The sequence below is a fragment of the Paroedura picta genome, chromosome 12 (assembly GCF_049243985.1).
Source record: "Paroedura picta isolate Pp20150507F chromosome 12, Ppicta_v3.0, whole genome shotgun sequence".
NCBI lineage: Eukaryota > Metazoa > Chordata > Lepidosauria > Squamata > Gekkonidae > Paroedura > Paroedura picta.
In genome coordinates, this window is record NC_135380.1 from 29,847,652 (window position 1) to 29,873,437 (window position 25,786).

The 25,786-nt window shown below is 44.4% G+C and overlaps 1 protein-coding gene across 3 annotated transcripts in view; it reads left to right on the forward strand.

The window, feature by feature from the left end:
• The window catches only part of ABCA2 (ATP binding cassette subfamily A member 2), an 83,971-nt gene that overhangs the window by 1,631 nt on the left and 56,554 nt on the right, over nucleotides 1–25,786 (forward strand). For all 3 annotated transcript variants that reach the window (XM_077307057.1, XM_077307058.1, XM_077307059.1), the window contains exons 2-3: nucleotides 21,596–21,689; nucleotides 25,637–25,748. In XM_077307057.1, the coding sequence (XP_077163172.1) occupies nucleotides 21,596–21,689; nucleotides 25,637–25,748 (206 nt within the window). The remainder of the gene's footprint in view (nucleotides 1–21,595; nucleotides 21,690–25,636; nucleotides 25,749–25,786) is intronic.

Sequence of the window (25,786 nt, forward strand, 5' to 3'; positions counted from 1 at the left end):
TCAACCTTCCTAATACAGTTCCTCGTGATGTGGTGACCACCAGCCATAAAATTATGCAAGGGTTCTTTCACAGAAATTAAACCAAAACTGACCAATGGCATGAAGATCCATTGTTCATTCATGATTGTATATAAATTGGTTTATTTCGGGGGTTTCTCAGTTCAGTTCTGTCTCTTGTCACACCATGCTTATCTCACTCTTTTCTGCTGCTTCAGACAGACGAACGTTCTATCTCAGTCTACCCCGCAAGGCTGTTGTGTGGATGGCATCCGCCCGCCAAGCTGGTTGCCCTGCTGCGGCCCCTGTGAAAGGGTCGTTCGACCCCCAAAGGGTTCCCGACCCCCAGGTCGAGAACCACTGCCTTGAGAAGTTCTTACAGGTGGGAAAACTGAGACAATGATGAGATTTCAGCCTGACTCTCCCATGAAAGAGTCTTTTACTGAATGAGGCCATTGCTTTATCTTGTCATAGTCTCATTTCCTCTGATGCTCGGCTGAGGACCCCCAGGGTCTGTGGTCTTTCCCGACACCTATGTGGCATTCTTTAACTGGAGATGCAGAGAACTAAATCTGGCATCTCTTCTGCGCAGCCATTTGACATGTGCGCTGGACCAATTAGTCAGAATCAGGCGGCAGACCCACTGGTCTACACTACAGGACTCATTGACACCGGATTTTTGTGATGATGTGTTCGTTTGTACATGCGTTTTGAAGGAAGCTAATGACCACAAAGAGATACGGCTCTGACGTCACTTGCCAGATCTAATCACTTCCAGCTTCCTTTTTCAGACACAGTAAAATCTGCAATTACTATTGCTGAGGATTAAGAACAAATGATGAAGATTCCCATCCTGCTTTGCTTAGCATCCCTGGAATATCGGATTGGCCGTGATCTGGCAGGCTTTAGCAGAGTGTCTGAATTGAAAATTTGTTAGGCTGATTCTTCAAATAATAATAATAATAATAATAATAATAATAATAATAGTTCTAGCATATAAAGAGGAATGAATATAGAATGTAAAAATCTTCATCAGCTTCTTTGTTTGACACTTAAGAACTTCAAGGCACTAGTCCCTGTGGAATTTGCAGAGATGGCCCACTGGGACATTTAAATTCCTGGAACAGCCCATCCACATTGGTTTCCCTGGAGGTGGTGAAAATATGTCCGCCTTATGCATGTCTCCGGCTCCTGCCTGCTTTCTTGAATAGGAGAAATGCAGAATTTACCCTATGATATTTCCTGGTTGCCTTTGGCTGGCGTGTTTCTCTTTGCCAGTTCTGAGCAGGCCTGACCTACAACTCATGGCATCTCAATGCAGTGCAAGCTAGTGAGAACAAGAAGGCTACCGGAGCCTCCCCATCCCTGGCCTGGTTCTGTGCATCACTTTAGTCAGGGGTAGTCAAACTGCGGCCCTCCAGATGTCCATGGACCACAATTCCCATGAGCCCCTGCCAGCATTTGCTCATGGGAATTGTAGTCCATGGACATCTGGAGGGCTGCAGTTTGACTACCCCTGCTTTAGATGATGGGGCCAGAAACACTGGGACATCCCAGCTTCTTGGTTGTGCCTGGTATAATAAGGTGGTCCTTGCCTGCATTTCTGCACATCTTATCTGGGTACTTGTGTGTGAGCACAGCTCCAGCAGCTCCAGTTCAGGTCTGTTAACACCCAGTACCCCTCCTCATCCTACTTTACTGCCTCTTAATCAGCCCTCCCGAGCCCAAGCCTCCAGGCATTTAGTGTTCTCCTCCATCTCCCGTTTTCTTTCCCCCCCTGCCAGTGCCAATGCACTTCTGTAACTGGCAGGACTTCTGCAATCCTTGCTATATTTAGCTTCCCCCCCAAATCTTATGTGGGTCGGTTCTTACTGTCCCTTGCCGTGAACATTTTGATCTTCCTTCCTCAATACTTGTCAGTCCCACTAGCCTTTCTGACTCGGGGGAAGGCAGACCTGCAAAACTATTGGGGTTTTATCTGCCCTCTCCATTCCCCAGATCATTCTCTCTCTTCTGTCCAAGACGTTGCATTAGTAGCACTTAATTTCTAAAAAGGGATGGGGAGGCTTATGGCCAAACTTTTCTTTACCACGATTTCTTAGCAGCTAGGTCTGTTGGAAGGTGGTTTTACAAAGAGGAGGAAGAGATAGTGGTCTAGCCCCCCACCCCCTCCAGCAACTTGCAATAATCCTGTTTCATTCTCTGTGAAGGCATCTTCTTCAGTAGGCCAGGCCCATGTCAAGTGGGAGCAGGTATTGATTGGTTGGCCAGTCATTTTGGAACATTCTGCACATGCACAGGAAATCCTTGTCTATCAATAATATTCACACCAGGCATTTAAAAAGAGGTTCTGTGGTTTAGATATAATGCTTCCTATACCATTGGCTTCAAATTCTACTCTTCCTTGTGAAGGGGGGGGTGTTCTCCTCTTTTTGATGCTTATCCTTTAGGACTGTGAATTAGTGTTTTGTCTCCATCTCATTCACTGCATTGGATTTTTCTGCAGAAGTGATTCTTGAAGAGGCATCGATTTTTTCCGTTCTTTAATTTATGCGCATTACAACGAAAGAATTTTGTAGGATGAATCCACAGTAGTCAGATGTAAGACTATTCTTCTGGGGATTATTTCTTTGGAAAGCTTTGCCTCTGAGGAATAAAGCAGCATTTGGTGTGGCTGGAATTGCCAGAGCTCCAACCTGAACACTCGCTTTTAAGTCCTGACGTTGCTGCTTGAGTTCTCTGTGTATGTGAACAGCGTGTGACTTTTGCCTCTGAGTAACCTCTCACTGGGAGTAATCCAAAACAGGTCTTCTCAGACGCAAGTCCCATGTTTTTCAACTGAACTCTCGCCTGGGAAAGAGTTCTTAGAATTGCAGCCAAAGTTTCTGGGTTAGCGCTTGTGAATTTCAGTGCTTGGCAACTAGTCCTTCTCCTTTTGAAATTAACTAGTGATGACAAACAACCATTTGTAGGCTTCTTACTCCCAAGAAAGCTTGCACATGCTTCCTTAAGAAGGATTATCCTTGAAGAGGTTAGTTGTGATTTCTGCAGCTACTTCCCATATTTAAGATGATCTGGAAGGAGAGCTGAACTTTGAAGCAATGCCATGTGTTGATAACCACAAACTGTTCTGGATGATGAAATCCCGGACATAGTGGCCAGGGACAAGATCTAGGAACAAAACCAAATGAAGAGCTCCAACATCCTCCTCCTAAATTGGAGTATGTGTGAGCAATAACAGAATAAACCAAGTTTAACAGGAAGTGATGCAGGGCAAGGGAAAAAGATCTTAAGTTTAAATAGACATTGGTGGGGTCTGACCAGAATTGAGATCTTAAGAGCTTGATTGATAGTTTTGTGAAAATGCGATCCCCATATATGGCACTGTTGAAAAAGGCAACTTCTATGCTTGGGATTAGCAAAACAGCCTGTGTCTCAGTATGGCTCTGGTTGCAGTTTTGAAAAAAGAATATTGTAGCAAAGGAAAAGGTGCAGAAAAGACAGCTTTAAAAAATCAAGTGGTTGTAGAATCTTTCCAAGGAGAAAAGCTAAATAGTATGTGTGTATTTGTAGCTTCGAAAACAAATAACCATGTGCAGGAGGGCCATGATAGACTTATAAAATTCAAATTGATGGATTGAGAGCTGACAAAAGAGTCTCCTTCCTACTGTACACAACGAATGTGTGGAAATCTCTACTAGACATGATGTCCCCTAATTTGGATTACCTTAAAGGGAGCTTACCCACATTTATGGAAGAATAAAGACCTAACAATGATTATTAGCCATAAAAGTGAAGAGGAACCTCCATGTGTAGAAGCAGTCTACCTCTCATTGGACAGGTGCTGGGAAACAAACAGTGAGAGAGGGCAGTTTTCTTTTCATGGCCAGCTTGTGAGCTGCTGGAAGCTGGCAATGCCAGTGACGTAATGCCAATGAAGATGGACTTTGGCCTTATGCTACAAAACCAGTTTGTTTTATGGTTTTCAGAGCAGAAACCTAACCCCCCATGTAAGCAGGCAGAAAACTGGCATGCATTTAAACCCATAGGCTCCCATATGAATTCTGCATTTCTTTTTGGTGTGGGAAGAAGTGAGGGTATTGGCTCCGCAGGAATTAAAAGTCTGGTGCTTTTAACCTTTTTCAAATTAGAGAGGCTTGGAATGCACGGCTCCTGTCCTGGAAACGTGATTTCCACCCAACCCTGCTCATGGGTCTGGCTGTGACCCATGAGAGAAAACCTCCACGCCCAGCGGCAATCCACCAGATGTTATGGAAGAGCAACAGGGATGGCTGTCACTGATATATGCTCTGTTTGTTTCATTCTTAGGAGAATATGGCTGGCCACCTTCGGAGAGGGAATGCTGGGCAAATGAAACCGGTTTCTAAGATTTCTGTGAATTGGCCCTGTTCTCTTTGGGCAGGGGTAGTCAAACTGCGGCCCTCCAGATGTCCATGGACTACAATTCTCATGAGCCCCTGCCAGCAAATGCTGGCAGGGGCTCATGGGAATTGTAGTCCAAGGACATCTGGAGGGCCGCAGTTTGACTATCCCTGTCTTTGGGAGTTTAAAATAGGCTTTGGTGCTAAGTACTTTGTACTGAAGAAAAATTGCAGGCTTCCATGGCAGCTGCAGAGAACTGAAGAGTAGGGACCCGGGCAACTCTGGCTAACATGACAGGGGCTTTCCCAGCAAAGGGAGATCAAAGTTGTTCCACAGCAGGACGGAGATTCCTCCTGGTGCTTTCTCTGGCTCCTTAGCAAGCATCCAGGGCCCTGTGAGATCTGATCCAGGGCCGATGATGCTTTGCAGCTGTCAACCTGGTTTCGTCACCGCAGAGAGCAGAGACAGTTGTAGCCTTGCTCCTGCTGCCTCCTTCAGAAGAGACCCCTGCCTCGGCTCTCTGCGATGACCTGTTCCAGCAGTGCTGCTGTAGCCTCCTTCTTCTGCAGCAGTGGGGTGCAGTGCTGAATGCATTAGGCTGAGAGACGCTGCATCAGAGCAGAGTAATTCTACGTGTGTGTGTGACTGGTTGTGATTGTCTTGGGAAGTTGTAGGATGTCTGCTTTCAGGGAGAAAATACAACCTGTTTCAGCTCATTTTCCTCCCGCTTTTGACTTGGCCCCTCTCAAATGCATCAGTGGCATTATTAGGAAATAGGCGTACTGCAAGGGGCACTTCCAGAACTAACAGCTCTAACTGTCTCATGGAAGTGAGACAAACTGCAAGAGAAGTTAACCTGGGCTCAGGTTACTAGCCATCATGAGCTTTGGAAAAAATACCAAGCTTAGATCTAAACCCAGAAAGTTTTAAAGGAAAAAATATTACTACTACTACGAAGAGTTGGTTCTTATATGCTGCTTTTCTCTACCAGAAGGAGTCTCAAAGCGACTTATAGTCACCTTCCCTTTCCTCTCCCTACAACAGGCACCCTGTGAGGTAGGTGAGGCTGAGGGAGCCCTGATATCACTGCTCGGTCAGAATAGCTCTATCAGTGCTGTGGCGAGCCCAAGGTCACCCAGCTGGTTGCATGTGGAGGAGCACGGAATCTAACCTGGCTCACCAGATTAGAAGTCTGGGCTCCTAACCACTACACCAAAGGACATGATAGAGGTTTGTAGTAATATGCACTGGGTGGATAAAGAGCGATTTCTTTCCCTCTTCCATAATGCTGTCATGACCTACAGAGTGTGCTTCCAGTTCACCTTCTGCACTGACAGAGCAAAGTCCCAGGCAATGGGTAGTTAACCAAAGTCAGTTGTATTAGGAGGTACATACAGAGGAAAGCATCAATGGAAGTCCATCACAGAACAAGAATCTGACGAAGACACCAGACAAAGGACTAAGGAAGCAGATATAGGCTTGGACCCCCACCCATAGTCCTGCCCAGGAAAACCCTTTCCCAGGGAAGAGTGTTTTATCTCAGAGGTGTGAATACTGGTGTGTACATGGCAGGGCAGTCAGACCAGATGGCTCCTGCTCTTCTAGTCACTACACAGAATGTTTAACATTTCAGAGAGTTACAGAGAGATAACATTGCATTTCACAGGCTTGGCTGGCAAGGCTAGGCATAAACAGGAAAGAATCTGGGAGGGATGGGTGGAGTGGAGGAGCACAACTCCAGCCTGGGAGGGACAACCTTGGAGACTGACATGGAACATGACAACTACAGCTCTGGGGCACCCAATAAAGTTGGGTAATAGATTCAGTACACGGACACACAAAAAGAAATACTTTAATCAGTAATTCAATTGTATAGCTAGTGATGGCATTAAAAGATTCATGGCGGGGAGATCCATCAACGGCTTTGAGCCATGATGACTGAAGAGAACCTACATATTCAGAAACACTAAACCAGTGCTAGGAGGCAACCCCAGGAGAAGGCCTAGGCCTCTTGTGCTGTTTGTTGGCTTCTAAGAGCAACTGGTTGGCCACTCCATGAAACAGGATGCTAGGTAAGATGGTCTACTGGTCTGACCCACCAGGGCTTTTATATTCAGTTACACCAGAGTTACCCAATCTGTAGCTATAGGTAAGATTTAAAATTACCCCATTTCTTCAGAGGAGCTCACCCCATGTTGAGCATGTTGCGTCTTAATTGCAAGGGGCAGTGAATAGAGAAGCTACAGGCAACCTCCCTTGAGAAAGGAAAGAACCCTCAGGTTGCATCTCTACATCAGGTGTGAGTGAATGAACCAGTCACCTCACTACAAAGATGCTGCAGAAGTTCCCAGCCTCAGAGGAGGCTGCTGCTTAAGTTTCACCATGAGCCACGGCTCTGTCTCTACTTCCTTCTATCTCTTCTGTCCACAGGAGTAGTCAAATTGCAGCCTTCCAGATGTCTATGGACTACAATTCCCATGAGCCCCTGCCAGCGTTTGCTGGCAGGGGCTCATGGGAATTATAGTCCATGGACATCTGGAGGGCCGCAGTTTGACTACCCCTGCATGGCTCCAGTTGTAAAATCTGAATTTTATGGGACTAGGCAGCCTAAAATCTGGTAACAGTTGTAGAATTTAGGAGAGTTCTGTGTGGGGCTGGGCATCTACCTATCATTGCATCTAATGCCACTGTTTTGTTACGGTGGTGATTTGTGACTGGAGTGTCTTGTCCACACAGGAAAATCCAGTTGGAAATTATTGTTGTAGCACAGTGATAACACAGTATCTTCTGAAGTATGGGTCTGGGCAAAGTATGTCTTTTCTGTCTAAAGCATGGATAGAACTTTTCAGGGAGGTTCTTTTGGTACGATTGATTGACATACGTGACATGAAGGATGTTCGTTTTATGTATGTGACATCAAGGATGTGTGTTGTGCTTATATGGTTATCAGCATGGTGGAAATTGTGAGCTTCTGTAAAGGAGTAGAGCAGTTCTTAAAGCTTGCATGTGCATCTTACAGAAGAGCAAGCAGAAGCCTTTAACGTGGAGGGTCAGCAACTGTTGGCCTTCTTTAGTGGTGCCACACTTCTCTTCCTCATCCCCCCTTCTTCTTCCCAAGAATGAGATTTTTGTGTGGTCTGCCTTGTGGAGGAGAGTAAGGTTTTGTTATTTGACCCAAATCTTCCCATGTCGTCCACCAGCTCAAACTTGTTACTGACCATCTTTTGGTCTTTGTGAGCATTTGGAAACCTGGGGTTAGTCTGGCCTCCGAAAATCTCAGTGGGTGTGTTTGGACACGCATGGTGTGCTTGCTCCTCCCATTGCCTTCATGTGCATTTAATTCCCCCTGTTTACATATTGACATTTTTTTTACTCCCATGATCCCAACTGTGCAAGCTTTCAAGGCAACCCCTGTTGTAATGAATAAAACCAAGCCAACCACAATGTAAGGACCAGCAAAAAAAATCAACAGTACAGTAAGCAGCTACATTAAGACATGTTCAAGACCAACATTAGTAAAATATTAAAAGACAAAGACCTTTCACACAGAAGATGGCATCAGTACAGTCCCCCTTTCTCTTAGCTCTGCTCAGCCTCTTGCTAAGCCTCTAGATATAGAAGCATACATGTATATATGTATCCCCCCTTGCATTCTCACTAGTGCATAGCGCAGGGGATGTTGGGCATTTCCAAGTGTATCATGTCGGATAAGTGAGGGTTTTTTTTTTTTTATTAATGTAACTTCTTAAAACCAAAAGGTACAAAAGGTTCTCCCCATCCCCATACCAGTGTTTGTGTTTTGTGTTTTGCACTTGCCTAATTAATTGCAACATAGTTTTGGGAATAAATTGCTAATGTCCAAGGAACTGTGTTGAAGGACAGCTGTAGAAAAGAAGAAAAGGCATTCACTGAAGTTTTAACAAACGTGCCCTTTCTTGGCTCGGCCTGGGTCTCTTGTTCTTTTGAGGATTTTTGGGGCAGGGGGGTTGGTAGCTGAAGTTGACTTTGCAGCTGGAACAAAGGCTGATTTGTCTGCAAGGCAGCAAAAGCCACAATCGGAGGGTTTCCCCAGTTGGATTGCAGAGCAGCGTGCCTAGGCTTGTTTAGAGGCACAGTGTATACTTCTTCTGGGGTGCCGTTCATCTCCCCCCCCTCCCTCCCATGACATGGGAGAAAGAACATAAGTTTCTCAGTGGGGTTGCTGTGTGATTGGTGATTTGAATGATGCCATCAATGTACATGATTCATTGAGCCAACTATGCAAGACATGTTTCTGCCCCAGGGAGCTTGTGTTGGTCAGAAGGGCCTTTGCAGTGTAGCCCTATGTCCTTTTCTTGGCTCAGCTGTGCACCCTTCACTGAAGGGCCTTCAGTGCTGTCAATTTCAGCCAGAGAGGTGGAGAGAGCATTAAATGGAAAGAAATAAGAGCTGGGAAGGTGCTGCAAAGAGATGCAGAGCCAATGCAAGGAGTTTGTGAGCATGCTGACTTGGGGGGGGGGGGTTGTTTCTTTGCCTTCGACAGAATTTGAGGACAGCAAAACAAAACTGGAAATGCTGCCCTGGAAAACAAGAGGCCTGTGATCCTCTCCGATTCATAACATATTAAAAATATATTAGGAACTTCTCTCACAAATATATTTTGAAACTTTATAGAAAACTAGCTTGTGAGGTCATAAGAGTCTAGCTTAGCCTCTTCCCTGGACAGGCTGCCTTCCAGAATGCAGTGGGGGAGGCTGGCTTGTAAGGAAAGACTGTTCAGTTATGTGCATCTCCCTCCCTCCACCTGCTTTCTGGAGTGACAGCCTGGAGGAGTCGGCTGTGGTGTTGTGCCTTAGAAACATGGCTGCACAGTTTCGGGCAGGGGTAGTCAAACTGCAGCCCTCCAGATGTCCATGGACTACAATTCCCAGGAGCCCCTGCCAGCATTCGCTGGCAGGGGCTCCTGGGAATTGTAGTCCATGGACATCTGGAGGGCCGCAGTTTGACTACCCCTGGTTTAGGGTTTTCAGCCCTTTTCCTCTAGAAGGATGATTATTTTGTTAAGCCTCTTTCCAAAGCCTCTTTGCTGGATTGAGTTGCAAAGGCGGACACTCCGGTTCGCGTGTGAGGAACAGGTGGCATTGGGCGGGCAGGCCTGTACCCGCACTGTTGCCATGGCAATGCACGAGGAAACGGAGCCAGCGTGTGACAAATTAACACCACATGCCCATCTCGCACTCCTTTCACCCCCCCACCCCCCATTTTATGTGGGGGCTTTGGCAGGGGCCAGCATGGTCACCTGTCTCGTTCGGGTTTTACTATCTATCAGTTCAGAGCCAGGGTGTTGGTTTATGGAAAGGTGGCCTTGATTAATCTGGAGGCAACAGTTTCGACAGCAAACAAGGAAGCAGATAGGCCCAGCTGGTCTGCACACAAACTGGGTCAGAAGGCACTCTGGCCTCGGGAAAGCATAACCCTCTGTTTGTGGGTGAGGGGGGCCCGGTTGGCTGAAGCAGGCATCTGCCGCTACTTCCACAGCACTGTTGCCCTCTGCTGTGTGAGCGGGGCTCATCTGGGACACGGCAGACGACAAAGAGAGACACATCCGAGCAGCTTTGGATGTTAGTCTCCCCCATCCGCATTGGCTTGCCATTTCTGGCTTCTTCCGTGTCCGAAGCGGAACTTGTACAGGGTGGAATTACAAGTGTCAGATGTGCAGCCACTTTGGCTTAATCATTCTCCTGTGGCCGTTAGCTCAGAAGCAGCAGTGGGCTGCATGCAGGTGGTTTCAGGGCTTAAAAGGTACAAAACTGGAACTGAAGCAAAAGGTCTGTCTTGACCACTCCTGACTTTCCATCTGTGGCAAGCTGGATGCTTCCAACAAACACACAGGCAGGGCATGAGGCCACGCAGAGTTAATAGCTCTTTCTGTCCTGCTGGACAGAATCCTGCTGGTCAGGAGGGAGGCCTCGTACTCTTGTTTCAGTTCTAGCATTGCCAACTTTTTGTATGTTGTGGTACTTTCAATGGCAGCTTCCTTGGAAGGGGTCAGCAGCTGACACCCCTCTTTGATGGGGAAAAGCGTTACCTGTTGATTTTATACAGGTAGAGCGTCAAAGGCATAAGAGTGGTCCAGCTTCTTTGTCGGGTCAGTTGGCAGTTCCCCAACCCCTGCCATGTAGCTTTTGGGTAGGTCTAAAAAACAATTTGTTACCATGCAATTTTTGGGGAGGGGAGCAAATGGCATGGCTGCTACTTGCCATTCCAAATCTGTTTCTGTTGCCATGGAAACATAGAAAGAATATCTTCTTATAAAGCCAGCGGTGGTTTCATGGTGGGAGCTGACAAGGGAAAGTGATGGGGGGGGGAGTGCAGTGGAATTAGGGGAGCAGAGTTCAGGTTTGGCTGAATTCTCCTCAGGGGTAGCTGAGGGCATGATCTGGAAAAGCCCACCTTTTCCCCGTTGAAGAAATTTCTGCCTGCGTCTTCCCCCGACACCCCCAGCAAACTTCTAATTTAAAGATTATGCAAAATTCTTCATTTTGGGATTATGCTAATGTGCCCCATTTTTGTATTTAAAGAAAACTCTGTTTGCTTCTTTAGCTAGGGGGCCTGGAATACCCATGTTTTGCTATCGGATCCTCCCCCCCCTCCAAAAAAAATCATACCGCTATTTTCCCTACATTCTGAATTCAGCCGTTGTTGTCAAAATAGTTTAAGAGATAAACAAGCCTTTTGTTTTCACACACTGCAGTAGTTTCTGTGAAAATGGCTATCTTTCTGACACCTTTCTGAATGGAAAGGGAATATAGGCATCTTTAAAACGCTGGTTTAGCTTGTCAATCTTGAGGTAAAAACTCATCTCAGGATAGATGCAAGTGGGTAGCTGTGTTGGTCTGAAGCAGCACAACAAAACAAAATCAGAGTCCAGTGGCACCTTTAAGACCAACAAAGATTTATTCCAGGCCTGAGCTTTCGAGTGCAGGCACTCTTCCTTAGTCTGAGGAAGTGTGCCTGCACTCGAAAGCTCACACCTTGAATACATCTTTGTCGGTCTTAAAGGTGCCACTGGACTCTGATTTTGTTTTGTCCTCTCAGGATAGGGAGCCTACCCAAATGGTTGTGGCTATTTCTACCCTCAGACAACCATTCTGAAGTGAGGAGGAATGGTTAACATCACGTACTGTGAAACATGTCAGTGACATGATTTTCTGGAAATTTCACTTCACAGTTTCTTCACTATCTTGGCTGCCATCTCAAAATGTTCATCTGAACAAACATCCTGTTTTAAATGGAGACTTAAACTGATTTAATAATGGTTTCTTCCCCCGCTCCCCCAGAGGAAGCTACAGTTATGTGAGTAAATGTTTCTGAGATGAAAATGTTCAACACACACACACGCATATATACTAAGAAATAATTCCCAGAATGTGTGTGTGAGAGAACATACTATGACAGTTAACCTAGTATAAAAAGTATAGATTAGCCTGAGGCAACCTGTGGGAGCTGCTATTAATACTTCGTGTGTACTGCATGTAACTATTTGGGAAGCCAGTTTTCTGTGGAATCTGGCTGTGTGACAAGGGCAATTTTATTATACTAGGTGAAATAATATTTATGTAGCATTTCTCTTAAGTGCTCAAAGCTCTTCATGTCTGTTTTCTTAGTTCAGGCCTGTTGTAAGGATTTTGCCAGTATTATGCTATACCTACATTGTGACACTGAAATTGACAAGGTGGCTTAAACCAGGGGTAGTCAAACTGCGGCCCTCCAGATGTCCATGGACTACGATTCCCATGAGCCCCTGCCAGCGTTTGCTGGCAGGGGCTCATGGGAATTGAAGTTTGTGGACATCTGGAGGGCTGCAATTTGACTACCCCTGGCTTAAACTAACAGTGGCTTAGGGAGGATTTGGACAGGGGTGCATTCATTGATGGCACTTCTAACCCCCCTGTTTCATAGTTTATCAGAAAGCAGTTTGAAACTCCCCTTGCTGTTAGGGACATATGAATGTGCTAATATGCTGTCATTGTGAACCTTCCTTGCTTTGTTCCTTTTCTGCTGCTGTTTTCCTTATTTGTTTATGCCCTTTTAAAGCAGTTGACACAAAAACAACAGTAAACATTTGGGTAAATTTATTGGGGGTGGGAACTGGTGTGAGGGAAGGGAAAATGGCGCAAAAACTTGATGTACAGGTTCAGTGCACATGAAGAAGCAAAAACACAAATGGGTGACGCTCTTGTGCTTCATCTCTCATGAAGTTTCTGAAGATACTGTGAGGGTTTTTTTGGTCATCTGCAACTAGGGATGCCAGTCCCCAGGTAGGACTTAGGGATCCGCCAGTTTTACAGCTTTGGAGGGCGCATTCTACAGCATTATACTCCACTGAGGTCCCTCCCCATGCAAAATCCCACCCCCTCCCATTTCCACCCCCAAAGTCTCAGGTATTTCCCAACCCAGAGCTGGCAACCTATCTGCAACCATGAACAGTATAGACCATGGATCGGATTTGGCCAACCTGACCATTCTTCAAGGCCAGCTTTGGGTGTGAACTTAGGTTCTCTGGATTTCGTGTGTGATTGATACAGAGGCGTAAAAGCCGAGATCATTGTTATCTTGTGTCAGTGAGTGAGATGAGTCTTGGTCATCATCTCATTCAGGAGAATTCTGTTGTTGCAGTTGTAGTGAAATGGAGAGTGGTGCTCACAGCTAGAATGCTGCACTTGGGCCCATGAGGTCTGGTTTCAAGGCTTGCTGGTGCTCTGGAGACCACTGATCCCTGTAGCCTATCAATGGAAAGCAGGTCAGCTTGGGAGGGTTGTTTGTAGGCAGGAAGGATCGGAGAACTTCAAGCCCTTGAAGTGTTCCTAATTCCAGCAACCTTGGTAAAGTCTTTTTCTTCCTCATTCTTTCAAAAGGAAATTATCGATAACCCTTTGTGATGTCTTTTTAGACCTCAAACCATAAAACAAAACCCATGCCTGCCCCATCCCCAAGTTGGCGCTGCCTGGTAGGAACTGGCAAAGAAAGTGAGTGTTCATGTTTCATGGGGACAAAGTGCCATTGTAAGAGCCTTTTCCCCAACAAGTGGTAAACAAGAAGGAGGGGGAGACCCCAGGAACAATGGTGCAAGCTGAGCTGGGGGGTGGTTGGCGAGAAGGGCAGCTCCTCCTTGGCAGGAGGGAGGCATGCTGTGGCTGGTTTAAGGACTGGGTTAAGAGATAGTTAATAGATTTGCAGAATGAAGGCTCCAGCCCTTTTGGTGTGGCTGAAATATGCATCTTGTCTCTTGCATACTTCAGCTTATAACAATAATGAAACCCACTGAGTGACCTTCAGCTGACCACACATTGTTCTGTGGATAAAAGCTGGAGGGAAAGAACCCTGAACAACCATGTGCTCCTTGGGAGGAAGGGTGGGGTAAAAAATGCACTAGATGGCTAATTGTTAGCATTTGTATAATGCAGCTTTTCTCAACTTTTTTACTGTTGGGAAACCCCTGGAACATTCTTCAGGCTTTGAGGAACCCCAGAAGTGGCGCCATCGTACAGAATATGGTTAGGAAGCATAGCTGTGTACATGTTCCCCTGGGGTCCCTCCCCTTCTCACCCCCACCAGGTCCATCATTGGCCACCTTGGGTCCACGGAACCATGTGCTCATATCACCCAGTAGATGTTTAACAAATTTTACAAATATCTAAAATATTAATTAACTCTCACCCATTTGGTCTAGAAACCCCAGGGTTGAGAAAGCGTGGTAGTGCTTTCAGTGTTCCAAGCATATAATGGATTATTACTGTAATCCTAAAAGCTTTGCCAGGGTTATTGTGCCTATGTTGTCTGGAAGAGGGAGAGCAGCTTGCTAGAGACCACCTAGTGAGTTTGTGGTAGTAGGGATTCCTATGTGTGCTGTTATGCATTCATGGTAATAATGTCCAGATCGACTTGTTAGAGGTGGCAGCTGAGTGGTACTTTCCTTGTGGGTAGGTTCTCCATATGTGCATGGAAGCAAGATAGAATTGGTTTAAGTTGATGAGCAAATTACACACGCAAAGTTTTTCCAGTGAAGAATCTGGCAGGGGTTTCAAAACATTCATGCAATAATTCCCCACAGGCTTTGGTAATTTCGCTGGCAGGGTCTCTTAGCTGTGCATTTGCAATGCTCCTGTTGTCTTCAGTAGTGGATATTCATTGTCTTACCTTTGTCACTCAAGTACTCCAGGAGAGAAGGCACTGTGGTTTTCTTTCTCAGCAATGTGCAAACTGATGGTGGGTTGATATTCTCAGACCACAGGTAACAGGCTGGTTGTCCTTCTTGGCTATGGATGAGCTGATATAGCCATTTCTGCTCTTCAGGTTTCTGTATGTTCTTGTGGTCTATGGCTTTAGGTCTCTTGCATTTTCATTGCTGCCTTTGATAGTTCTTTGGTTTTCTTCCTGTGCAAAAATAACGTCGTAAATGTGTTACTTTCAATGGGAAAACATTGATGCAAAAACGACATTTGTGCAGTAACAAAGGCTCACAAGTTTATTTCTCCCAAGAGCTAAGTGAGATTGAAAAGTGAAAGGATTTAATTGAACCTGTAAGTTTGCACAAATCCATTGCTGTTGCCTTTGGCAAGTTAACTGTCCTTTCGGATTTTAGGAATTAGTCCTAGACAGGAAGGTCCATAATCTAAAATGGTTTCAGAAGGTGACTTTCAGGGTAAAAGCTTTTGAGAGGTGAAAAAGGGTCTGATGAAGAGAGCTTTGAAGTTTATACCCTGAAAATCTTGGTGGTCTCTAAGATGCTTCTTCTGCCCCCCTCTGTAACTATCTTCATGGAAGGCACAGTGTTCAGCTGCATGGACTGGAAATCCATTCCAAAACAAGTCTGATGAAGGAACTTTGATTCTCAAAACCTTATACCCCGAAAACCAGTGGGTACATAAAGTGCTGCTGAACTTTAATCTAACTATTGTCAAATGGGTAAGAGTTTAAAAAATGCCTAGTGCATGACTGATCGGAAATTGGATACAGGTAATGTTGTGTAATGGTTTTTCATTGTAATGTTTTTCTGTTGCACTGAATTGCATTCCTTGGGCAAGAAATCTGTGAGTGTGTGTGTGTGCTGGCTGACTCAGTGTTTCTTTCGGGAATCCCTGTGGGTGTCTGGGAGTGGATGTGGTACTTCAGAAAGAAAGCTATCTGCCAACGTTAAGCCAACATGTCTGTTGGATTCCTCTGTATCTTCTCCCCTTTGGGAAGGAGGCTTAAAAACCATCTGTTTGGGAAGGGGTGAGGGATCCAGGGCTCATTTCAACAGGAAAAGGCCTGTGGCACCTTAAACTACAGAAGCTTTTGAAACAATGGCAATTGTTAATCCTCAAAAGCCACAATTATCCTTCAAGTCTCTTTACAACCTCCTTGAGAAGCAGTAGGAAAGCTGAATGGGTAGAGTCAAGTTACATCCTCTTGAAAGTTGAGTAAAATGCCATTCTTTATGATGTTTGGAGAGAGGTGCTTGACCATTGCTTTCCTGCCCTAAACACAAAGGTAGGCTACATCCCCTTCTGCTGCTTAGTTAGGTTTATAGCAGAATAGCTGTGATGTTTGGGATACTGGTCTATCATATTCTCTCTGAAATGATTCCCAAGATTACTACTAGCAATTCATAAATCGCACTACACATCTGTAAGACTGTCTTTTAAAAACAAATTATTTAAAACACCGGTACCAGAATATTGGGGGTATAAAACCAGTTAACAACATAGCAATGCAGACAATCCAACAATTGAAAAGAGAAGACATTTCTTTAAAGCCTTTTGGAAGGATAAAGCAGGAATAGAATCCTAGGAAGGGTATCTTACCTAGTTTGACAGTTTTTATGTCAAGGGAACTCTTACCCTCTGACTATAGCAAGTGATAACAAAGTCTGCTATTACTAGTATAGCAGCAGCTAAGGTTCTTTTTCCTGGTAACTCTCGCACAGAAGTATCAGCCACCCCAAAAACAGCTGACCTGGTCAATTTTGCATCCCCCCCTTTTTTTTGGCCAGTTGCCGACTGAACAAGGCCAGTGTATAGATCTTTAAAAGATGGTCATTTTTCAACGCTCTGCGTAGCGGCACGAAGCAGTTTGGAAAGATGTGCTGAGTCATCACAGCAATATATTTTTATGAGTCAGGATATTTCCTTCCTCAGCTGCGAACCACTTGTCCAGAATTGAGTGCATCTGGCGCATAGACACCTCATTTTCTTTCTGTCTTTCTTTTTTGAAGCTCCATTTAAAAATTGCAGCAGTATTCTGTGACTGGTCAAGCCTGAAGATGGACTTATTTCACTGGAAGTGGAAGATCCTTTTTATGCTGCATGCTCCTCCAGCCTTGGTTGTGGGGATGTATGAGATTGGTTCTTGGACACTGCTTAGATTGGACAGAGAGAAGGCATCTTGGTGTTCCCTCCCATCATGTCACAGTCAATACATTGTCCAGAATTAAGTGAGCCTGCATCTCAGACCAACCCACTGTTTTTACATTTAAAAAAAAACTTTGCTGGATCAAACCAATGGTTCACCAGTTCAACTTCTTATTCCCAACAGTGATTGGCCAAGTCTTCAGAATGCTGGACATGGAAGTCAAAACCTTTCCCTTTTCATTTTTTCCCTCAGCTAGCATTCAGAAGTACACTGCCTTTGAATAAGGAAGTTCTATTTAGCTACCCTAACTAACAGCCATAGATTGACCCATATTCCATGCAGTTGCCTAACACTCATGTTAAAGTCATCACTACATCTAGCAACAATGATTTCTGCAAGGTAGTTAAGCCCTGCATGAAGAAGTCCTTCCACCGTCTGTTGTGGATTTAGTGTTGTTCAGCTGCATTCGGTCTCTCCCAAATATTCTGTTCTCAGTTTCCCCACCCAATGCATAACTTGATTAATCTCCATCATGTCCTTCCCATCCCAGTCCTCTCTTTTTCTAAATGAAGGGTTCTACTGCCTTGACCACTGTGGTTGCCCTTTTCTGTATATTTCCCAGTTTGACAATATGTATTTTAGAGATAGAGTGACCAAGACTGCACATAGTATCCCGAATTGCATGATTCTTGGTATAAGTGAATTTTTAAAAGAAAAGACTCATACTTGTCTTTTAACCTGCTAAACATCATGTAATTTTTTTCAGAGGGAAGCTGTGTTGGTCTGCAGTAGAATAGCTAGACACCAGTCTAGGAGCACCACACGATTTTGGGGGGATGAGCTTTTAAAAGTCCAAATGGGATTCTGCTCCAGGGAGCTTCCATAAAAACATAAGAAGAGCCCTGCTGGATCAGAATAGTGATCTATCAAGTCCAGCTTTCTGTCTCATATAGTGACCAACAAGTTCCTCTAGGGGTCTAACAATAGGGGATAGAGGCTGAGATCTTCCCCTGATGTTGCCTCCTGGCCCTGACATTTAGATGTTGGCTGCTTTGGAATGTGGAGGTTTCCTTTAGTCACTGTGGCTAGTAACCACTATCCTCTATGAACCCGTCTAATCCCCTTTTAAAGCCATTGATGCCTTTGCCCATCACTGTATCCTCTGACAGTGGATTCTGCATTTGCTGTGTAAAGAAGTATTTCCTTTTGTCCATTCTGAATCTACTGCCCAAGCAGAGGAGATAACAAGCTTGAAGGAAAGGTATCACTTATGGCCAGAGTTATTTGTGATCCTGGTCTCCCACCGGAAGACCCTCAAAGCTGCCATTGCTAAAGGTTGGACCAAGAGTTCCTTGTCTCTTGATTACTTTGCAATAGATCGCAAGTCTGTTATCTTCATCCCATGTTGAACTAAAATTGGCTTCAAAAGCAGCTTGTAGGAATCTGGATAATAAATTGATATGAGTAAATTCAGAGTGGGAAGGACCTGGTGAGCTGGATTCAGGTACAACAGGGGGAGGCCAGGCTGCTTCCTGCTCAACTACTGACCTCACTGATAAGCAATTGGCTGGCTGAACTGAGTTCAGGTTATCTAGTAGCCCAGAAAAGAGAATATCTAAGCATCTCTGGGTGTGACCTTTCCGAGCTGTTCCCAGTTGCACGATGAACTTTCCATTTAAAATGCAGGCAGAGTTCAAGCTGTAATCTAGGTGCTCCCTGAGTAAGTCTTCCACCGTCTCTTCAGTAGGGTGAGAAATTGAAAAGACCTCTGGGATGACATAATGAACCTGCTGCCCCTTTGCATTCTCTGAGAGCAAACCTGTAACTGATACAGCACTGATACTGTCACTTCAGTTTGCTTGGCAAAAGATCCCGTCATCACTTATTCCAATGGTACCTCCCCAAGCATTCGGGGTGGGGGGGATTAAACAGGCCCATGCTGGAAGAGGGAGACTGCACAGTGATACTGCTTGTGTTGCTGCCAGGGACTGGTTTTCAGGGGATCTGAATGAAACTGATTCACAGCTGGTGGAGACAGAGAGCCAGAGTAGTGTAATGGCTATAAGATACAAATCAGGGAGTATTAGTGTTTCATTGGGCTAAAAGAAGTACAGGGAGCTCATTTTACTGAAGATTTATGAGCTTTCTGAGTATTGGTTACCTTTGATAATACTTTAGGACTGTAAAAGATGAGGTGAAAGCTTCAGCCTGAGAACTAGGTGGAATTACTTTACTTAAGGTGTAATTAAAAGGAACGCAGGAAGTGGAGGGTATGCACGATCTCTGTAGCTGAGCTGGTTAGTGACGCCAAGCTAGTCTATGACATGGAAGGTTAAACAGGGAAGAAGAAGAGGTAATAAAAGGGGAGGGCCTGTGCCTGAGTGGCAGGAAGTCCAAGGTTCGGTTCCAGACATGCAAATAAACGAGATGTTAGGAAAGATCTTTCTCAGCCTGAGGTCCTAGAGGGCATAATGGATACTTTGAAGAATGCTAGAGTGGTCCAATGCAAAAGAGGGTCAGGGTTTTGTCCCTATCTCTAATATATATATTGCCCATTAATGGTACAGTGAACATATAGTGTTGGGCTAGATCAGTGGTTCTTGAACAACCCTTTCATAGGGGTTGCGGCAGGGCAAGCAGTTTGGCTGGGGGGTACCATCCACCCAACAGCCTTGCGGGGTAGATCAAGATAGAGCATTTGTCTGTCTGGAGCAGTGGAAAAGAGCAAGAACGGCATGGTGGGACAGGAGGCAGAACTGAACTGAGAAACCCCAGAAAAAAACCCAATTTATATACAATCATGAAAAATGGATCTTCACGCCACTGGTCTGTTTGCATAATTTTATGGTTGGGGGTCACAACAACATGAGGAACTGTATTAAAGGATCGTGGCATTAGGAAGTTTGAGATCCGCTGGGCTAGATGGACCAATACTGTTGACTTGATATGACAGCATGTTATTGCGGGGGACTGCGGCTCCATAACAGATCATTTGAATGCAGAAGGCCCATTCATTCACTGCCCTCTCCAGTAGCATGTGCTGGACTTTGAACAGAAGTTACTAGTTAGAACTGGCCGTCTTGTGACTTCCTGTAGGGCAGTTTCATATGTTTAGAGCAGAATGACCCAGGTTTGGTTGCCGGCACCTGCAGCTACCGGATCTCAGGTAGCAGGTGTTAGGAAAGATCTTTCTCAGCTTAAAGAGCTGAGTGTAGGTAATATTAGGTCATCTGATTCCATATAAAGCAGCTTCATAGATTCAATTTATTTATAGCTTTTGTAATGGCATACCAGATATGTTATCTGGACATGCTTATTTGGTTGTAGACTTAACTGATAGATAGGAAATGCCTATTATATTAGCAACCGTAAAGATAAAATGAATAGGAATCTTCTGGTAACCTTTTATTTTATACTTGTTAGTTTCAAAGGGGCCACAAAGACTATGTTTGGTTTGACTGCTTCTCAGAAGTCACTATCATAAAAAGGAAATTGAGGAGGGCAAAGAGGTAAAGATGAACAATAATTTCTCTATGGAAATCTCTTACTTTAGTATGATACATTATTCACTTCTATAGAAGTCAGTTTAACGAGGTTTCATTAACCAAGAAGCAGGATCCATGGCAGGGCTATGCAAAAAATGTTCCGAGAACTTGGTGTACCGTATGTTAAAAGCACTCCCAATACATTATCCTTACAACAGCTCTATAAGGTAGGATAGCTTTATTTTCTTTATATTGCAAATTGGTGGAGGAGGAGTGGCTGAGGCTGAGATGGGGGTTTGTTCGACTGTCTCCTAAAACCATGGCAGAGGCAAGTTTTGAAATGAGGGCTTCCTGATTCATAATCTTTTAGCTATGTAGGTTGACTTGTTTCACAGTGGCCCTTATCTAGTTCACTGGAATAAGCTGTAAGGAGACTGAAGTGTGAGTTATGGTTGGAATTGGAAAAGGGAAAATTCAGTCTTGGGCCTTGCTGCTGGGATCGACCGGTCACAGGAGGCAGCTTTAACCCTCGTTCCCTGAATAACTCCCTGGCTTTCTTCCTGTAATAAAGAAGTGAATGACAGGTATCTGGTATGGGCTAAGACTCAGTGGCCAAGCACTTGCTTTGTGTCTGAAAGGTCCCAGGCTCAGTTCCTAGTGTAAGACTTCCTGTGGCAGGTCTTGGGAAGCATCTTTTCTGTGACTGATACCTTGTACAGCTGTGATGGGTACACACTTTGTCACGGTCCCCTAAACTGGGTTTCTAACATCCACTGATGGAATGTGCCTTGCAGAAAATCCTCCATGCCAGAATGATGGGTGTTGTCTCAGACTGGACTGAGTTGTATTTTCATTTTCTTGGTGTGCTTGTTTCCTTGGTGTGCTTGTTTCCCTCGGGATGGGCATCCAGGGATGGTTACAGTTGCCTGCAAAAGGACTGGATTTCTGGCTAAATGTCTGACAAGCCACCCAGTATTTAGAATTGGCTGCTTTAAGCTTGGTGCAGTGGTTAGGAGCACGGACTTCTAATCTGGCGAGCCAGGTTTGATTCCCCGCTCCCCTACAAGCAGCCAGCTTGGGTGACCTTGGGCTTGCCACAGGCCTGATAAAGCTGTTCTGATGGAGCAGTAATATCAGGGCTCTCTCAGCCTTACCCACCTCACAGGGTGTCTGTTGTGGGGAGAGGAAAGGGAAGGTGAATGTAAGCTGCTTTCCCTTGGTAGAGAAAAGTGGCATATAAGAACCAAATCTTCTTCTTTTTCTATCTGTGGGGGATGAAAACAATTGGTAGTATCATTCATGCCAGCCTTGAGTTCTTTGATTAATTTATTTTTAAATCATTTTCTTGTCCGCAGTGGGTGCTGTCCTTTGAGATCTTCATCCCTTTAGTCCTCTTCTTCATTTTGTTGGGGTTACGGCAGAAGAAACCCACCATCCCTGTGAAGGAAGGTAAGCAGTGATCCAGGGTCTGGAAAGGAATCAAAATCTTTCGAGGCTGTAAAGCACAAAAGTGCAGGAAGTTTGAGGGGAAACTTGAACTATGCATGAAAAGATTGTTTATGGATAGTGGAAATGATGGCTAAATGGAGCCTTCATGTTCAGAAGAACTATAGCACTGGGAGGGACATTTGGCGCTTTGGAAAAGAGGATGCTAGCCCAGATGGCATTCCTGGTTCTGTAAAGACATTCTTGCTGACTGAGGAGGAGATATGGCAGAGCAGAAGATCAGTGAGAAATGCCATGGGCAACCTCCTTTGAAACTGGGTACTTCTGGCTGATGGGAGCCTGTATTTCATTTTGTGTTGCATACTGTGAGTTTGGCTGTCCTATTGCAGAGAAGCTCGTTTGATTCCCCGATCTTCCATAAGCAGCCAGGTGGGTGACCTCGGTCTAGTCATGGGTCTCTCAGAGATCTCTCAGTCTCACCTATCTCACAGGGTATCTGTTGTGGCGAGAGGAACAGTAGGCAAGTGTAAGCCGCTTTGAGATTACTTCGGGGTAAAAAAATCCAGCTCTTCTTTTATTCGCTTCCCTGGAGAGTGGCTACCAATCAGAGGGGATAGAACTGCTTGGGGAACCAATTGTCTGACTCTGTACAAATCATAGAATCATAGAAGGAATCACATTCCTATGTCTGGCTGAGGACAGAAATCTGTACGCAAGGCACTGACTAGTGTTATCACAATACAGAAGGTACTCAAAGGTAACCCCTGTGCACAAAGGAAACCAGTGTTAATGAGTTATTCAAAATAAATGTATTTGAAAACTAGCTAGACTCTTCATATTATCCTTTCACGCACATGTGAAAATGTATGTTTGGCTCACAGCATGACTGAAATGTATATGTGACAAAAATAGAAAAATAGTTTTGGAGCATGACTTTAATGCTAGTGTGGCTTGTTTTTTCATAATTTGGTATTAGCTTGATAATTTTTTCAATAATTGTTTTCATTCAACACTATTACTAGGTTTATTACAATTTCATAAACTCATAATTGTTTCTCATTTTCATATACAGTAGGTACAGAAAATATACCTATGTATATGAGACTACTATTCTCATTTTAGGACCTTAGAAGCATTCAGCTAATTCTCAAATATATTTAATTTGAATAACTCATTCATTAACATTGGTTTCCTTTGGGCACGGAGGTTACCTTGGAGTACCTTCTGTATTTTGTCTTCTGTCTGTGCACACACATACCTTGTTTTTTTGTTTTAGTGTTGTTCTCACAGCAGAAAATGGCGGCCACTCCAGGAAAGGTTACTTGTAAAGGATGTAAAATTCTCTGTCCAAATGTGCAGGCTGTTAGCATTGAATTGCATCTGCTTATTTAAGCTGTTATCAATATTGTTGGAAGTTATTTTCTTTGCTCCAGTTTCCTGATGCAGTGAGTGGAGGTGGCACGTCAGAAGGCTGCTCATGTTGATGGCCTATGGTCAACTCTTTGTTCTCATGCTTGACTTGTGTCTCTGCACAACCATGGTTTGACATTCTTTGCTTTTTGGTTTTGTTTTCCGTTGGTCACTTAAAACATTTATTTTTTTTCTCTCCTCCCCACCCTCATTTTCTTTTTCTTCCCTGACCCATACTACTTTCTCTGGCGTATGGCTATTGTTGCTTCTAGTCTGTAAGTGGGATTTCCTGCTTCTTTGCTCAGGCAAAGCATTCTGGGGGAAAAGGGTGGCCATTCTGACCTAACCCTTTTGACTGCTTTGACTAATACCTTTTAACCCTCACAGTCTCACCTTTCCTGTTCTCATCTTCCTGGAGTGCCATTGAAGTGGGATTTGGGGATAGCTGTTTGTAGCAGTGTATACATTTGTGAAAAATAGGAATAAAAATTGCTGCGAACATTTAAACTTCACGATTTGGTTGCTTGTTTTGCAAGGTTATTATTTCTAAATAACCTATACAAATTGGGTAATTCAGCATGCAAATTTGCTAGTCCCTGGATCCCGCGACCTTCTAATCCATTTACAGATTAATTTTTCTTATTTTCGAGTCCCCACCACAGATTTTTTGCCTTGGCCAATTGTGATTTGGAGAGCTGCCCATAAATACACCCAAGAATGATGAGCCAAAGGCTAGGCATAGCTGTTGCTTCTTTACTGATCTCTTCTCACTCACCTTGCTGTGTTCTCCTAACCGATCTTCCCCCTTCTTTCCTGGATGTACAGATTGGCCACAGGCAAGCTGGGCTTCACCATGGGTGAAAGGTCATTTGTCATCCTAATAACAATGTATTACAGTTTCAGTTGCCTGTGGCACTGTGTATACATTATCCTGGTTAATACATTATTTCCCTATGTTACAGATCAGGGAGGCAGAGAGAGTAGCTTTCTTATGGCAGACTAATGAGTTTGTGGCAGAAATGAGATTTTAACCAGTCCGTGGGGCATTGTTCAGTCTGGTAGCTCAGACTATTGGGCTACAGTCCAAGGAAGTGAATGGGGTGCCTAGTCATCGAATCACTCTCTGGCTTGTAACCTGCAGAACTGCAAGTAGAATTGATATGCGAGTCCTTGGAAGCAGAAGTCAGTTCTGGCTACCAATAGGGGTATGCAACCCTCTCCTCTATATTTTTGGAGTTTGGGTATACTGAACATTGTTTTTTCATGATATTTACTGGTATGATATTTGGATTCAGTTAATATTCGGGAATGAGGAATTTTGGGGTTTTTATAGGCTAAGGGGGCCATTATAGTCAATGGTCACCATAAGTGACAATGGAGAGTTGATCTGGGGGCATCAGGGAGGGGTTGTTTTTAAATATAGAGGCATCAAATTTGCAGCATAGCTGCTATTCCCTCTCATCAAAAGACCTCCCAAATTTGAAAAAGATTGGACCAATGGAGAGGGAAAAGGGCAATTTCTAACCAACTGCACACCCCTAGTTACCAAATTAACATGTTGACAGTATTCATCAAGTGGATGTGTGCCACATTTGACGTAGCTTCCTCTAAGTCCTCTCTTAGGTGAAAGCCTAGCAAATCCAAACTGCATTTAAGATGTTGCAGTTCACACACCTGTCTAATGACTGATGTTTGAACTGGAATTGTTAATAGACCTGATGACAGACTTGATGACAAAGTTAAATTCAGCATTCTTGAATCCAAACCTTGGGACAAGTATATGAGCGCCTGGATTCATACTCGTTTCCAACGTGGAAATATTTATATATGCTGATGTGATTCTCCTAGGGCAATTTCAGTTGTGGCTCTAAAGTAATGTTTGGCACAAATTAATTTTGAAATTTATAATGGAATGAACTCATATTTCACAAGTGCACTGAGTTAGAAAACTGTGGTTTTGTGTCCTGCTTCACTGGCAGGTTTAACGCACATTATGGTATGTAGAGGATCTCGGAGTATTCATACTGTGCCTTTCTGCCTGTTGAGGACCTAAAACAGTGTACAGCATCTCTTCTTCTGCCATTCTAGTCTCACAACAGCCACCTTTTGAGGTAGGCCAGGCTGAGAGAGAGACTTGACAATGAGCTTCCATGGCAGAGTGTAGATTCAAATCTAGGTCTCCCAAATCCTAGTCTGACAGGCCACTTCTCTACTGTGTTGACTGTAAAATTGGGGAGATACATTAGCGAAGTAAACAGGACGACCTCTGGTATCTAACAAAAGCAGCTTTCACTCTTGAACCCTTATACTTCCCCAAATTTTGTTGATTTCTGAGGTGTTACTGGGCTCAAATCTAGGATGACCTCTGACCTTTTAAACCCTCTGAATGCTTTTCAGCTCACTGAAGGGGGAAGGCAACTGAACTAGTAACCTATAACAGTAGTGATCCAGCACTTAACGCTATTCTTTGAACTGGGTGTCTGTCTCTCTTACCTGCCCCCCAATATTCCTCACTCCTCCACTGTCTTCTCGTGATCTAGCTTACTACACAGCAGCTCCACTCACCTCGGCTGGGATTCTGCCGGTGATGCAATCCTTATGTCCCGATGGACAGCGAGACGAGTTTGGATTCTTGCAGTACTCCAACTCCACGTGAGTCAAAGCTGTCTTCTTTCTGAATCTGCTTTCAA